This window comes from Primulina huaijiensis, chromosome 9 (assembly GCF_012295235.1).
Source record: "Primulina huaijiensis isolate GDHJ02 chromosome 9, ASM1229523v2, whole genome shotgun sequence".
Classification (NCBI taxonomy): Eukaryota; Viridiplantae; Streptophyta; class Magnoliopsida; order Lamiales; family Gesneriaceae; genus Primulina; species Primulina huaijiensis.
The window spans coordinates 2607265-2619106 of NC_133314.1; the positions used below are offsets into that span (position 1 = coordinate 2607265).

Genomic DNA, 11842 nt, shown 5'->3' on the forward strand with positions numbered 1-11842 from the left:
TCATTTAACTTGAAATTTAAAAAAATTAAGTATGAACCATTAACCACAAACTTATATATTCATTTAACTTGAATTTTAAAAAATAAAGTTTTAACAATTTTTTGTTATAAAACGTAGATTTTTAATTTGAAATAATGTATATTTATGTATCAATTAAATTAATTAACTAATTAAATTAAAAAAAATCGATTATTATGTAATAGTGTAAAAACGAAATCAAAGTAATGCATCAATTAAATAAATTAGTTAATTAGGTAATTAAATCAGAAAATCGAAAAATCACCTAAATAAATAAATAAAACATTAATTAAGTAATAATGAGAAAATTGGTTATTAAGTGAATTTACAAATCAAACTCTCGTGTGTGTACATATATATAATTTTGTTATATTGTTCATTTACCATGCCCACTTATTTGATTATTATTGTGTCGACACTCATATATTCGATGCACAATTTCGAAATGTTTTATCACATCTCATATGCCACCATAAACCTCTCATCTGAAAGGAGAAACGTGTTCAAATCCACTTAAAAACGAAAAAAATCCTCCGGTCTCTTTCCCTCCCAATATTGTAATGGAAAAAAAACTCATCTAAGATAATATGAACTATTTTTAAGGGCAATTAATCTACTTTTATTATGACAAATTGTTCCCGATTTTGTACTATCTAGTATTCATATGTATTTGATAACTTACAAGGCAATAATCATTGCAAGGAGCATAAGAAAATCAATATTATAACTCGTACTAGAAGAATATTCTATAGCAAGAAAATGAAAATTTGACTAAAAAAAGAATAAATTTTTATTATAAAAAAAAGTATAGAGTAAAAATAAAGAATCATTTGATATGCCTCTTCTTGTTTGGTCTTGCTTCATCCCCAACAGAGATTCTCATGCAAAATTTTGTATTATCACGTCATCATATCGAACATGGCACTCTTCATTACAACTGAGTCGCCTCTGTTATATGCTGGAATGGTAATAGGGAAGAACATTTGCCTTACTCCTTCAGATTTTACTATAGGAAATATGATTCCGTATGCACTCTGCGCATCGAAATATAAATAAACTTTATCAGACACGACGAATGCGATTTTGAGGCGTCTTATGGGGATGAAAACTTGGATTTGATGAAAGATTGTATGTAAAATTTAATTATTTCCTATGGGAAAGAACTTACAGAAAGTAATCTGACTCCAAGCATAAGGCGTTTAGGCGAAGGAAACGGTAGCAACAGTCGTCCCACGCCATATAAGGCCACAGCAAAGAAGTGTGCAACCAAGCTCATAGGCCTTGGATTCAAACCAGACAGCAGGGCGATTGGTCCTTGTGAATACATCCCTCCCAAGCTCAAATAATCGAAACAAGCCTCGCGCATTTCCTTGCTGGCTTGATCTGGTGCAGGGCAGAATACCTTGTAAAGGGCTCCTGCTAATGTGTTTATTGTGGATGCCACTGGCTGCAAACCAAAAGAAATAAACTTATATTGGTGTTGGAAGTTCGGTTCTTTTGTTTTTGATAACGAACGCTTCAATATTTTTACCTTTCTGAGGGTGTAAAAGGATTCAAGATGTTTGGTGAGGGCAGCTGCATCGCTGAAATCTTCGACAGGACGTAGGAGATCTCGAAGGACCGCCACATCCGAAAGGGCAACCGTCATTCCTCCACCAGTCAACGGGTGGCGCATGTTGAATGCATCACCGAGCAAGATTGCACCAGGAGTGGGCAGTGGAGAGGCTGGCATGCTTCTGTTTGGCATTGATCTTATGTCTCCCGTCTCGATTTTTTCGACAAATGCATCACGAAGCTCGGTTGGAAGCTGAAAATCAAGCCAAAAGAGTCCAAGAAAATTTAATCAGACTTGAATAGAACTCCAAGGATCACCCATTGGCAATAATTCTGAATCTTTGTCATTAATATACCTGAGGAGCCACTTTGGTTTTCAAGTACTTGGCCATATCTCCATTAGAGATTGAAGGCAATTTTTGTCCCGGAACGTCCACTAAACATCTGACCTCGGTGCTGCTAACGGGATAGAACAAGATCGGTGACGGATTTGCCAAAATAACATGTCCATGGTTCGGTTGAGGAAGGTTGCCATTCTCTAAGTTCAGTACCATACCAACAAAGTGTGATACAATATCTACCTGCAAAATGATTGTTAAAAATGTTAAAATTGAGAATCTTTTCTTGTTAAGATTACCTTTAGATAAGGTAGAGTTCTCAGATTTTACCTGGGGTACGCACAGATTTTTCCTCAAGTTTGAAAAACATCCATCACAGACAATAGTCAGAGGTGCATATGCTTTAGCATCTTGTCCATCTTTGTTCTTGTACTTGACTCCTTTAACGGTCCCCTTCTCTTCTATTAAAGACGTAACGGTTCCTTGTTCCATTCTCACACTATATAAAGATATAAATAATCATGTTATAAAAAATTTATAGAGAATATTGACGTCGAAAGTTTGTAGCCAAAAACAAGCCATACTTGGGAAGGGATGCAGCCTTCTGGCGTAGCCTTTGGATGAACCGACCGTGGTGAAAACTTCGTCCGGAAACATCTGAACTGAATTCTTGCAACGGGTAGGTTAATTTGGCATATTTTCCTTCTTTGTAAAGCACATAGCCATACACTTGCTGAGAGTCGATCCCACTCACACATTCTATAACCGTAGATCGAAATTAGTATACATTAAAAAAATTATGTATTTGCTCAAGAAATCTCAAGGGACTAAAAGATGAATGTATTTCAAAGTTATGAGGATATCAGATCATATCTTACCCTCCATTCCCAGTTCCACTAACTTCAGATAGCCTCCTGGTTGTAGGAGCTCACCAACTATTCTGTCAGGTTGGCTTAGATCCCTCTCAATCACTTGAACCTGTCGCCCATCCTGTGAATTGATACAACAAAAACAGCACATTAAACATGATTGTAGGCGAATGAGTTATCTGCACCTGATGCAGATGCAAAAAGAACTCAACGAAGTGTACATTTAGTAAGCATGAAAATCAGATTGAATTTCCTCATGGAAATGTAAATCCAACTTTCAGATTCTTGAAGTAGCAGATTTGAAAAAAAAGTGGCAACCATACATCTCGCATTCACTACAACTTGCATGCATGAATTGTACACAAGAATCATGAACAAGTAACAAACACGTTATAAAACTTTAATGTATTTATTCGACTAGACGATCTCCCCCGACCCCAAACAGAGTTCGCCTTGAATAACATCATGTGTCAGTCATAAGAATCATATCATATCAACAGAATGAACGAAGAAAGGATGAAATTATTCGTCGTACCTTAGCCAAACTATAAGCAAGCGCAGAACCAGCTACACCCGCACCAACGATGACAACATCCGGTGGCCCGTCAGTCCGGAGCTTGACAACATTTTCAGATCTTTTCTTGACACCGGAATCTCTACTCTTCTCTATCTTAGTATTTCTACCCTTACTTTCAGGCAATGAGTATAACAAAATCAACCCCAAAACTAATGCAATGAACCCTCCAACTGTATATAATTCGATTGAATTTTGCATAAGATCAATTTCCATCGTATTCACTTGTTAAATATGATCTATAACTTAGTTCGTCAGACGATGCTGCTTGATGTCTGGTTTGAGAACGAACATCCCTTTATATAGAAGGTGGTAAAGTGAAGGTAGTGAGCTCTCCAAGTTGGAAATTGGTTGGTCAAACAAAGTTGGTTAATATTACATACAAATTGGTGAAAACACGTTTCTTGAGGGTCTTGAGGAAAAACCGTGGGAAATTAACAAACCAGTGGTGGAACTATATTTTGATTCACACGACTTTAGTTTGTTTCAGTATACCAAAAGTTGGCATAGAGATAATCAGACCGAACAAGTAGGGTCCAAATCTCAGAATAATTTGCCGGACCGGAGAATTGTTCCTAATGATAGTGAACAAATGTTGGAATACTCGACATGGTCATATCAAATAGCTATTTCTAAATTTAGTTGACACTTGAAATATATATATTTTTTGACGTGAGAACTTTGATGCTTTCGGGCTAGCGTGGTAGTCTGCAAATCAAATGTAATAGCAAGAACTTTGGTTTGTCCGCATGATATACGAGTGTAACTTGTAAATTTTTTTTAAAAGATGTTTATAATTTAAAATATTTGTTTCAGATTTTATCCTTAGCTTGTTAAATAAAAAAAATTGACACCCCAAAATTATTAAGTATTTAAATAGAAAATTTTAACCTAATTTTTTTATACCTCTCTATTTTTAGGTATACTTTAGTTATTTTATTTTTTATTGGCAAAAACTTGTGTAAGACGGTCTTACGGGTCATATTTTATGAGATGGATCTCTTATTTGAGTCATCCATGAAAAAGTATTATTTTTTATTGTGAATATCGATACGGTTGACCCGTCTCACAGATAAAGATTCGTGAGACCGTCTCATAAGAGACGTACTCTTTTTTATTTACACTTAACAAAAAATATGACTAACTTTCTAAATATGAATTTTTTTTGTTAACATAAAAAAAATTTTTATTTAAGTTGTTTTGATAAAGTATTATTTTTTGATAAAGGGAAGTAATTGGTGTATGTATAGAAAAAGGACAGTAATAGATGAGCCTAATCTAGTCTAACATTAAATTTGAAAAGTAGAGTAGGTTTCTTGTGAGACGGTCTCACGAATCTTTATCTGTGAGACGGGTCAACCATATCGATATTCACAATAAAAAATAATACTCTTAGCATAAAAAATAATACTTTTTCATAGATGACCCAAATAAGAGATCCGTCTCACAAAATACGACCCGTGAGATCGTCTCACACAAGTTTTTGCCAAAAAAGTGAAGTGACATGAATTTAAGAAGAAATGAAGTCGAGACATATGTGATATGTGTGTTCCATATTAAAAAAATTAATTTTTTTTATAATTTAAAAAATGAAAATTATTAAATTTTAAAATTGAAATTGTAGGAGGAAAAAAAATATAAAAACAATGCAGTATATGTAGTTTGATGGTTAAGATGTTTTATGAGTTATTAAATTTTTTTACCATTATATCAAAGTTGGTGAGAAAAATGTTTTATATACACTAAAGATAAAGATGTATATAAATGATATAGACATACATATTAATTAGGAAAAACAATTTTAAGGAACAATATCTCTAATCGACTCTTTCAAATAATTAAACCAGATCGTTCTAATTACTTATATGAAAATTGAAATAAATAAAATTTAAAAAGCCATAACGCAAAAAAAGTAAATTTATTATGAGACGATCTCATATATTTATATTCGTAAGACGAATTGATTTGATTTATATTTACAAAGAAAATTTAATAATTTTATGTAAATAAAATAAAATTTTTTTATGAACATGATCGAATTAGAAGTCCGTCTCTCTGACACGATCGTATAGCAGTTTTTGTTATTTAAAAAGTAGGTGGACATTTTGACTTCAACGNAAAAAAAAAAAAAAAAAAAAGAAATTTCCATCTACTTGTCTAGTGATTTGGTCAAATTATTTAAAAAATCAATTATCAAATATAGAAATAGTAAATATTAAGCATGTAACACGTTGCATTTCATTAAAATAATATGCCGTCAAATCAGCTCGACTAACCAACTTTTAGGCCCAATAACCCATATCTTAGTCCAGATTGAGGATTCAGCCCAGCCCATATTCCTGATATTCCCGCGAATATGATTACTTTGGCGGGAGCGAAGAAAGTGGAACCCTCCCATTTCCGCTTCTGCAGCTGCTGTGCATGTGGAAACACCGCTACTGCGTGGTTTTGATTCTGTCTTGAGATCGGGAGATGGAGGAGGTGGTGGAGGAGGAGTTCTCGGTGTGGAAGAAGAACACGCCGTTGTTGTATGACCTCGTTATCTGCCACTCCCTCGAGTGGCCGTCTCTCACGGTTCAGTGGTTGCCGTCGCTGTCGCAGTCCGGGGGCGGTGATCTGTCCGTTCATAAGTTGATTCTGGGGACGCACACTTCTGATGACGTCCCCAACTTCCTCATGGTCGCGCATGCTTACCTTCCCCGGGACCCCACCTCTGCGATCGAAGTCGACCCCGATAATTCAGTTATTCCAAAGGCCGGTGATGTTTGAACGATAAATCTATTATTGCGCTCGAATAAATGCATGCACGGAAGCTTTTGTGAACGTGTGTTTGTTTGTTTCTCTGGTTTCTACTTGTATATTTTGTTTATGTTTGTACGAGCACCAACTGCTTGATTGAATGCGTGGCCAATTTTTTTTGTCTGGTAAGTGGTAATGTCAACGGCTTATTTGAATTTACATTCTTCATTAGCGAAGATGAAATTTGATTTTAGCACTCTAGTTAACGATTTTAATACATGCATCTGTCTTGTATGCAATGCTACAATTTTTTTTATTTTACGCAGAGACAAAATTATTGAGTAATTATTCATTGTTCTGTAATACTTAAATGTCAGCTGCAAGAATTTTCTGTTAAAATTGTTGTTGTTTCATAGCTGATAGCTCGAAATATTTTTTCGGTCTCTATTTTCATTTCCCAAACCATTTCAATGGCAGATTGTGGGTTTATGGTACCATCTATCAGAGTTACTAAATTTTCCTCTTGGTGATAAACCACAATCCTTACCGAAAGTGTTGAAGTAGATCATCTAGTTGCTAGTTGCTGACTCCAAAATATATTTCTAACCATAGGTAGAGGTAGTTCAAAAGATACAAGTTGATGGAGAAGTGAACAGGGCCCGCTGCATGCCACAAAATGACGCTATAGTTGCTTCAAAGACAAATGGTACTGAAGTATATGTGTTCGACTGTACTAAGCAATTGTTGAATACCAGAAATGGTTGTAGCGATCCTGACTTGAGATTGAAGGGACATCAAAAAGAAGGATATGGTTTATCATTTAGCCCTTCTAAAGAAGGATATCTTCTGAGTGGTTCAAATGATTGCAAAATTTGCTTGTGGGATATTTCTGCAATGCCTCAAGATAAAGTACTTGAAGCTAAATATATTTACGAGGTAACTTGTCGATTCTGTACTTTTCCTACTATCTTTGAGCAGTATATTTTTCTAACTCGAACTTTCAATGGGTTTTTAACTCCTAATTTTTATCATCATTGATATAGGGCCACGATAATGTGGTAGAGGATGTGTCATGGCATTCCAAGAATGAAAATTTATTTGGGTCTGTGGGAGATGACTGCAAGCTAATGATTTGGGACTTACGCACAAACAAGTTCCAACACTCTGTTATTGTACACGAGAAAGAGGTGAAAGATTTTTTGCTGCATTTTTCTTTTGCAATTTGAATTTTTCCCTAATTTACTAGCGTCTAACATGCCTCCTTTTATCCATCAAATTTACAGGTGAACTATTTATCTTTCAATCCATTTAACGAGTGGGTTTTGGCCACTGCTTCCTCTGACACTACAGTTGGGCTGTTCGACATCCGGAACTTGGGTTCTCCACTGCATGCTCTCAGCAGTCATATGTATGTCCTTTTATTCCGATTCTTTCAATTTTTATAGAAATAAGTTATGCTCCAGCTTCTCCTACATGGGAATTTTTTTTAAGTTTAGTAATTTTTCCTCAATTTCATAATTTCCTAATATAAAGGTAATTTCTATCGATGAGGTTTATTGTGCATACTGCATGGGTTTTTTTTTTTTGGTTGGCCACGAAAGACAATTTTTGCTTGAAATCAACATTAATTACAGTCATTGCCTGGTGAAAAAAAATCGATCAGCTTACAGCCTTGCACCCTTCCTGAACTAGTGTAGTAAGCTGTAATATGATGTGGAATCCTTATGTTTTGGTTAAAGTAAATAGCTCAATTTGAATTTAGAATAATAACCTGAGCAGCATACAATTATTGCACTTGTTGGTCCTATAGAACTACTGTTTGGTTCCCGTCTCCCCTAAGTTGATTATGTTTAACAAGTAATAATGGTTTCCCCGTGAAAACAAGACCCACTAATCTTCTCAAGTATGAAAAGTTAATGGCTACCATATATTTTGCATTTCATGCACAGGGAGGAGGTATTTCAGGTAGAATGGGATCCTAACCATGAAACTGTTCTTGCATCTTCTGCTGATGACAGGAGATTGATGGTTTGGGACATTAACAGGTACGCTTTATTAAGCATTTTACATTAATAACTCGCTGATTATGTTTCTCATGCTTCTTATCACTCACTTGTCTTGGGTCTTTATGTTTTTAGAGTGGGAGATGAGCAATTGGAAGGTGAAGCAGAAGATGGTCCTCCTGAGCTCCTCTTTTCTCATGGTGGTCACAAAGCGAAGATTTCCGACTTTTCATGGAACAAGAACCAGGCATGGGTCATTTCGAGTGTAGCAGAGGACAATACTGCTCAGGTGTGGAAAATGGCAGAAAGCATCTACCGAGATGAGGATGACATCCAAACTGCAGATTGATTGCCCACATTTAGTTTGGGATAAGAAGTTTGTTGTATTTTTTGTTTAATCGAAACCCAAAATCCAGATCACGTCAATAGAACAGAGTAGGCAGATTTGTCCTCTTGGATAAAAAAGAAATACTAAAAGTTTGAAAACTTTTCCAAGATTACATCTGAAAGTGATCGACATGGTCGTAATCCTCCAGTGAGTGAGTATGCTCGTATGATGTCGTTACTTTTGATTCTTAAAAAAGACCTTGTCTCTTAAAATGTTTTTTTCAAAAGCCAAATGTATACGTATCTAAATTGACACAAGCACAAAAACAAAACAATGCTCGCCATATGATGAAAATTCTTCATTATGCAGTAGTCTCAACGGTTAAGAGTAAAGATTTGTGCGCTCCAAAACGGATCAAGCTATTAATTTTACTTCCTCCACCGAGCAGATCACTTGGAATGACATAATACATGTAACTTAATTATTTTGCAGCAGAACTCAAACTAAACACTATGATAAACAAATACATATAAACTTTCGTAATTGCCAGGCATGATCAATTGTAAGTCAAGAGAGACGGTACAAGAGGCAATATAAATTTGTTTTCCTTTTTAGGATGAAAATCAACTTTCTTAATTGCCAGGCATGATCAAGTTTCGAGCTTCAAATTTAGATTACGGTTTAAAAATATGATTGAAAAGAAAATATATAAGCTGAATCAAACAATGATAAAATTACTCGATGTCTTAAGATACCGATAAAAAAAAAAACAGAGTTTTCACAAACCCAAAATCTTGGTATCATCTTCTAATGTCCCCAATCTACAGTCTGATCAACCCACTTCACAATGAAACGCAAATAAGAAACGAGCATACAGCAATGCCTCGGACCCCTGATTAGGACTCTAAATAAATCTTGTTTAGCTTAATAAAAGAGAATCAAGAGCTGGGTTTCAAAAAATGGAAATGATGAAATTGAACTTATTCTTAGGGAAAAAATGCATCCATCCACTTGAATCTTCAACTGGCCTTCGCATTACGTGCCCCTGATGAATAAACAAGAGAAAAGAGATTAATTTACAAGCACATAGGAGTGTCTTAGAGATCGAACGACGTGTGCAACACCAGTAAATATATGATGGCGAAGCAACGGGTGTTAAGTTGTAAGGGTTATTAAAGCTCGATCACTCTACAGTTTCACCAAAAAAGAAAGAAGAAGCATGAAAAAATTCACCTCTTCTCCTTTTGTTGGTGGATGCATTGCTAATAGAAACACCGTCAACATTCCCGAATCCGAGCTTGGAGACCATGTTCTGACCAGAATTATGAGTCCCCGAAGACTGAAGGCTGTCAGATACACAGCCATCAAGATCTTTACTATTTAAAACATCCATTTTGGGTCCGGGACCAAGACAATTATTATGATCGTTACACTGCATTTTACAAGGAGCCATCATATTCGTACTGAAAATGTTAGTATTAGGAATGATGTCTTGATTCCTAGTGGTCTTCCTGTAAGGGAAAGATCCAATTTCTCCTTCAATCCGCCCTCGAATATCCACAAGCAAACACTTGAGCCTTGCAATCTCAGCCTCCAATGAATCTTGAACCTGCAGCCTCTTCATTAGCTGTTGATTCAAATCCCTCAATCTAACAACTTCATCCTCCAAAAACGATATCCGTGCCTTCTTCTTTTCCCGATACTTTCGTACAGCTTCACGATTACCTGAAGGGAATTTTTGAGCCTTGTCCACCCACTCTGCGTTGTCACTGCTAGGCGCCTGAACATCACTAGAGGTTGGCATGATTTGAGTATGGACATGAATACAAGTGTGTGTGTGGGATTTATCAGGGCCAGATGGGTGGCACGCATGAGCATGTGCGCAGGCTTGTGTTCGACCAAAACCATCAGCACAGGCCTCTGTCCATCCAAGAGCCTCATTGCAAGCTGGTGTCGGACCAAGAAAATCATCTATATCAAAGGAGCAACTGCTCATGTCCAAGCACGGAGAAAATTGTTCACTTGGGAAATCAAACTTCTCACCATCCATTTCTTTCGACAAGATTCTTCTTTTAAGCTAAAATCTTGATGCAATAACAATAACGCAACAAATTTCACTGCGGCTAGAGTCAAAATATGGAATCGTATATCTCATTGGCTTTGGTATCCATTCCTTGTCGTATAAACTCAACAAAGCCCTAATAAAGTACAACAACCATAATCATTTGGTGAAATAGCAGCAATGGCAAAAAAAAGTTACAACTGATAAATTTTGAAGCAAAGAACGACTAATAAATTCTTGATTAAGGAAAAAAAAAAGAATAAACCTACGCACTTCAATTCAAACTACATTTAACCACAAACCATGTATATAAAATAATAATAACCCTGAAACACGATAATTAAATAAACCAAAAACAAATTTGTTCTACGGAAGGAGTTTACGTTTTGATCACACATCTGCAAACACGCGTTCACAAAATAATTACTCCCTAAATTTTAAAAATTGGCACGAACAAAAAAAAAGGTAATCGAGAAGAAAAAGAAAAGAAAGAAGAAACTCACCGTCAAATAAGTACTCATTAAACAATAGAATTTCCAATTATTGAATCTTGAAACCGCAAAATAAGGCGGCGGGCAATTGGCGATTGAATTCTTCGACAGCGCTCTGGAGCTCTTTCATGGAATATATGGAAGATGATTGGTACAGGGTGAGTTTATATTATATATTAGATAGGTTTTTATTTTGTTTAAGATTTAAAAACAAAAAATCGAGATTTATTGACATTTTTTTTATTTTATTTATAGTGTAATGATCCATCCATTATCTTAAATAAAAATATAAGAGTTTCACTCATTCAATATAACCAAATATAATATATATTAAAATATTTATAAATATATAGTAAAATAATATTATGTTTTTCTATCAATATCATAGTTATATTATATATTAATAAAATTACAACTTAATAAATAAAAAGTAAATTTTTCAATAAATACTTAAGCTCGAGTTTCATTTAGACATTAGTTTCTTATCCATCAAAAGTTAGTTTAAGTTCCCTAACTTATTTAAAAAATTATCCTAGAGTCTCCTTTTAGGTACGTAGCGTTGTTACACATATCAAGTACGCTCAACTACATAAGACTAACAACGTAGTCGCAACAAATGACTCCTGAAGTAGATCCATTCAACAATGCTTAGCACAACCATATATCATTTCCTACCTCAGGGTATATAGTAAATAAGACTGATTTGAAAATAATATATAAGAGAGACAGAAAGTCTTGGTTATTTTATTCAAACATATAAAATATTATTAGATAATAACCTCTTGTAGAAGAAGATAAACGTGTTTAGCTACTTATTGTAGCTGTAATTACAATACACATAAATTGAAAGGAAATATTATAAATTT

The 11842-nt window shown here is 35.0% G+C and overlaps 3 protein-coding genes across 3 annotated transcripts; 1 reads left to right on the forward strand and 2 right to left on the reverse strand.

The window, feature by feature from the left end:
- Positions 1–626: 626 nt before the first annotated feature.
- Positions 627–3642, reverse strand: LOC140984200 (squalene epoxidase 3-like). Its single transcript, XM_073451450.1, has 8 exons — positions 3315–3642; positions 2789–2900; positions 2495–2669; positions 2241–2409; positions 1929–2153; positions 1550–1825; positions 1187–1465; positions 627–1052 (listed from the first exon to the last, which is right to left on the reverse strand). The coding sequence occupies exons 1-8, from the start codon at positions 3567–3569 to the stop codon at positions 918–920; spliced, it is 1626 nt and encodes a 541-aa protein (XP_073307551.1). The 5' UTR covers positions 3570–3642; the 3' UTR covers positions 627–917.
- A 2076-nt stretch (positions 3643–5718) lies between these two features.
- Positions 5719–8657, forward strand: LOC140983759 (WD-40 repeat-containing protein MSI2-like). Its single transcript, XM_073450888.1, has 6 exons — positions 5719–6111; positions 6709–7028; positions 7136–7279; positions 7376–7500; positions 8042–8137; positions 8231–8657. The coding sequence occupies exons 1-6, from the start codon at positions 5826–5828 to the stop codon at positions 8442–8444; spliced, it is 1185 nt and encodes a 394-aa protein (XP_073306989.1). The 5' UTR covers positions 5719–5825; the 3' UTR covers positions 8445–8657.
- A 480-nt stretch (positions 8658–9137) lies between these two features.
- On the reverse strand, positions 9138–11167 carry LOC140984036 (basic leucine zipper 23-like). The gene is made up of 3 exons (XM_073451190.1): positions 10989–11167; positions 9657–10621; positions 9138–9468 (listed from the first exon to the last, which is right to left on the reverse strand). The coding sequence occupies exons 2-3, from the start codon at positions 10471–10473 to the stop codon at positions 9443–9445; spliced, it is 843 nt and encodes a 280-aa protein (XP_073307291.1). The 5' UTR covers positions 10474–10621; positions 10989–11167; the 3' UTR covers positions 9138–9442.
- Between the last annotated feature and the right edge of the window lie 675 nt (positions 11168–11842).

What these genes read in the sequence shown, in the direction of transcription:
- LOC140984200 (XM_073451450.1), bottom strand. Translation starts at nt 3,569, where the DNA reads ATGGAAATTGATCTTATGCAAAATTCAATCGAATTATATACAGTTGGA. An exon ending in AAAATCTGTGCGTACCCCAG is followed by an intron (nt 2,154 to 2,240) that starts GTAAAATCTGAG and finishes ATCATTTTGCAG; the next exon opens with GTAGATATTGTATCACACTT. An exon ending in CCTTTTACACCCTCAGAAAG is followed by an intron (nt 1,466 to 1,549) that starts GTAAAAATATTG and finishes TTTGGTTTGCAG; the next exon opens with CCAGTGGCATCCACAATAAA.
- LOC140983759 (XM_073450888.1), top strand. Translation starts at nt 5,826, where the DNA reads ATGGAGGAGGTGGTGGAGGAGGAGTTCTCGGTGTGGAAGAAGAACACG. An exon ending in AAGCTAAATATATTTACGAG is followed by an intron (nt 7,029 to 7,135) that starts GTAACTTGTCGA and finishes TCATTGATATAG; the next exon opens with GGCCACGATAATGTGGTAGA. An exon ending in CATGCTCTCAGCAGTCATAT is followed by an intron (nt 7,501 to 8,041) that starts GTATGTCCTTTT and finishes TTTCATGCACAG; the next exon opens with GGAGGAGGTATTTCAGGTAG.
- LOC140984036 (XM_073451190.1), bottom strand. Translation starts at nt 10,473, where the DNA reads ATGGATGGTGAGAAGTTTGATTTCCCAAGTGAACAATTTTCTCCGTGC. An exon ending in CACCAACAAAAGGAGAAGAG is followed by an intron (nt 9,469 to 9,656) that starts GTGAATTTTTTC and finishes TTTATTCATCAG; the next exon opens with GGGCACGTAATGCGAAGGCC.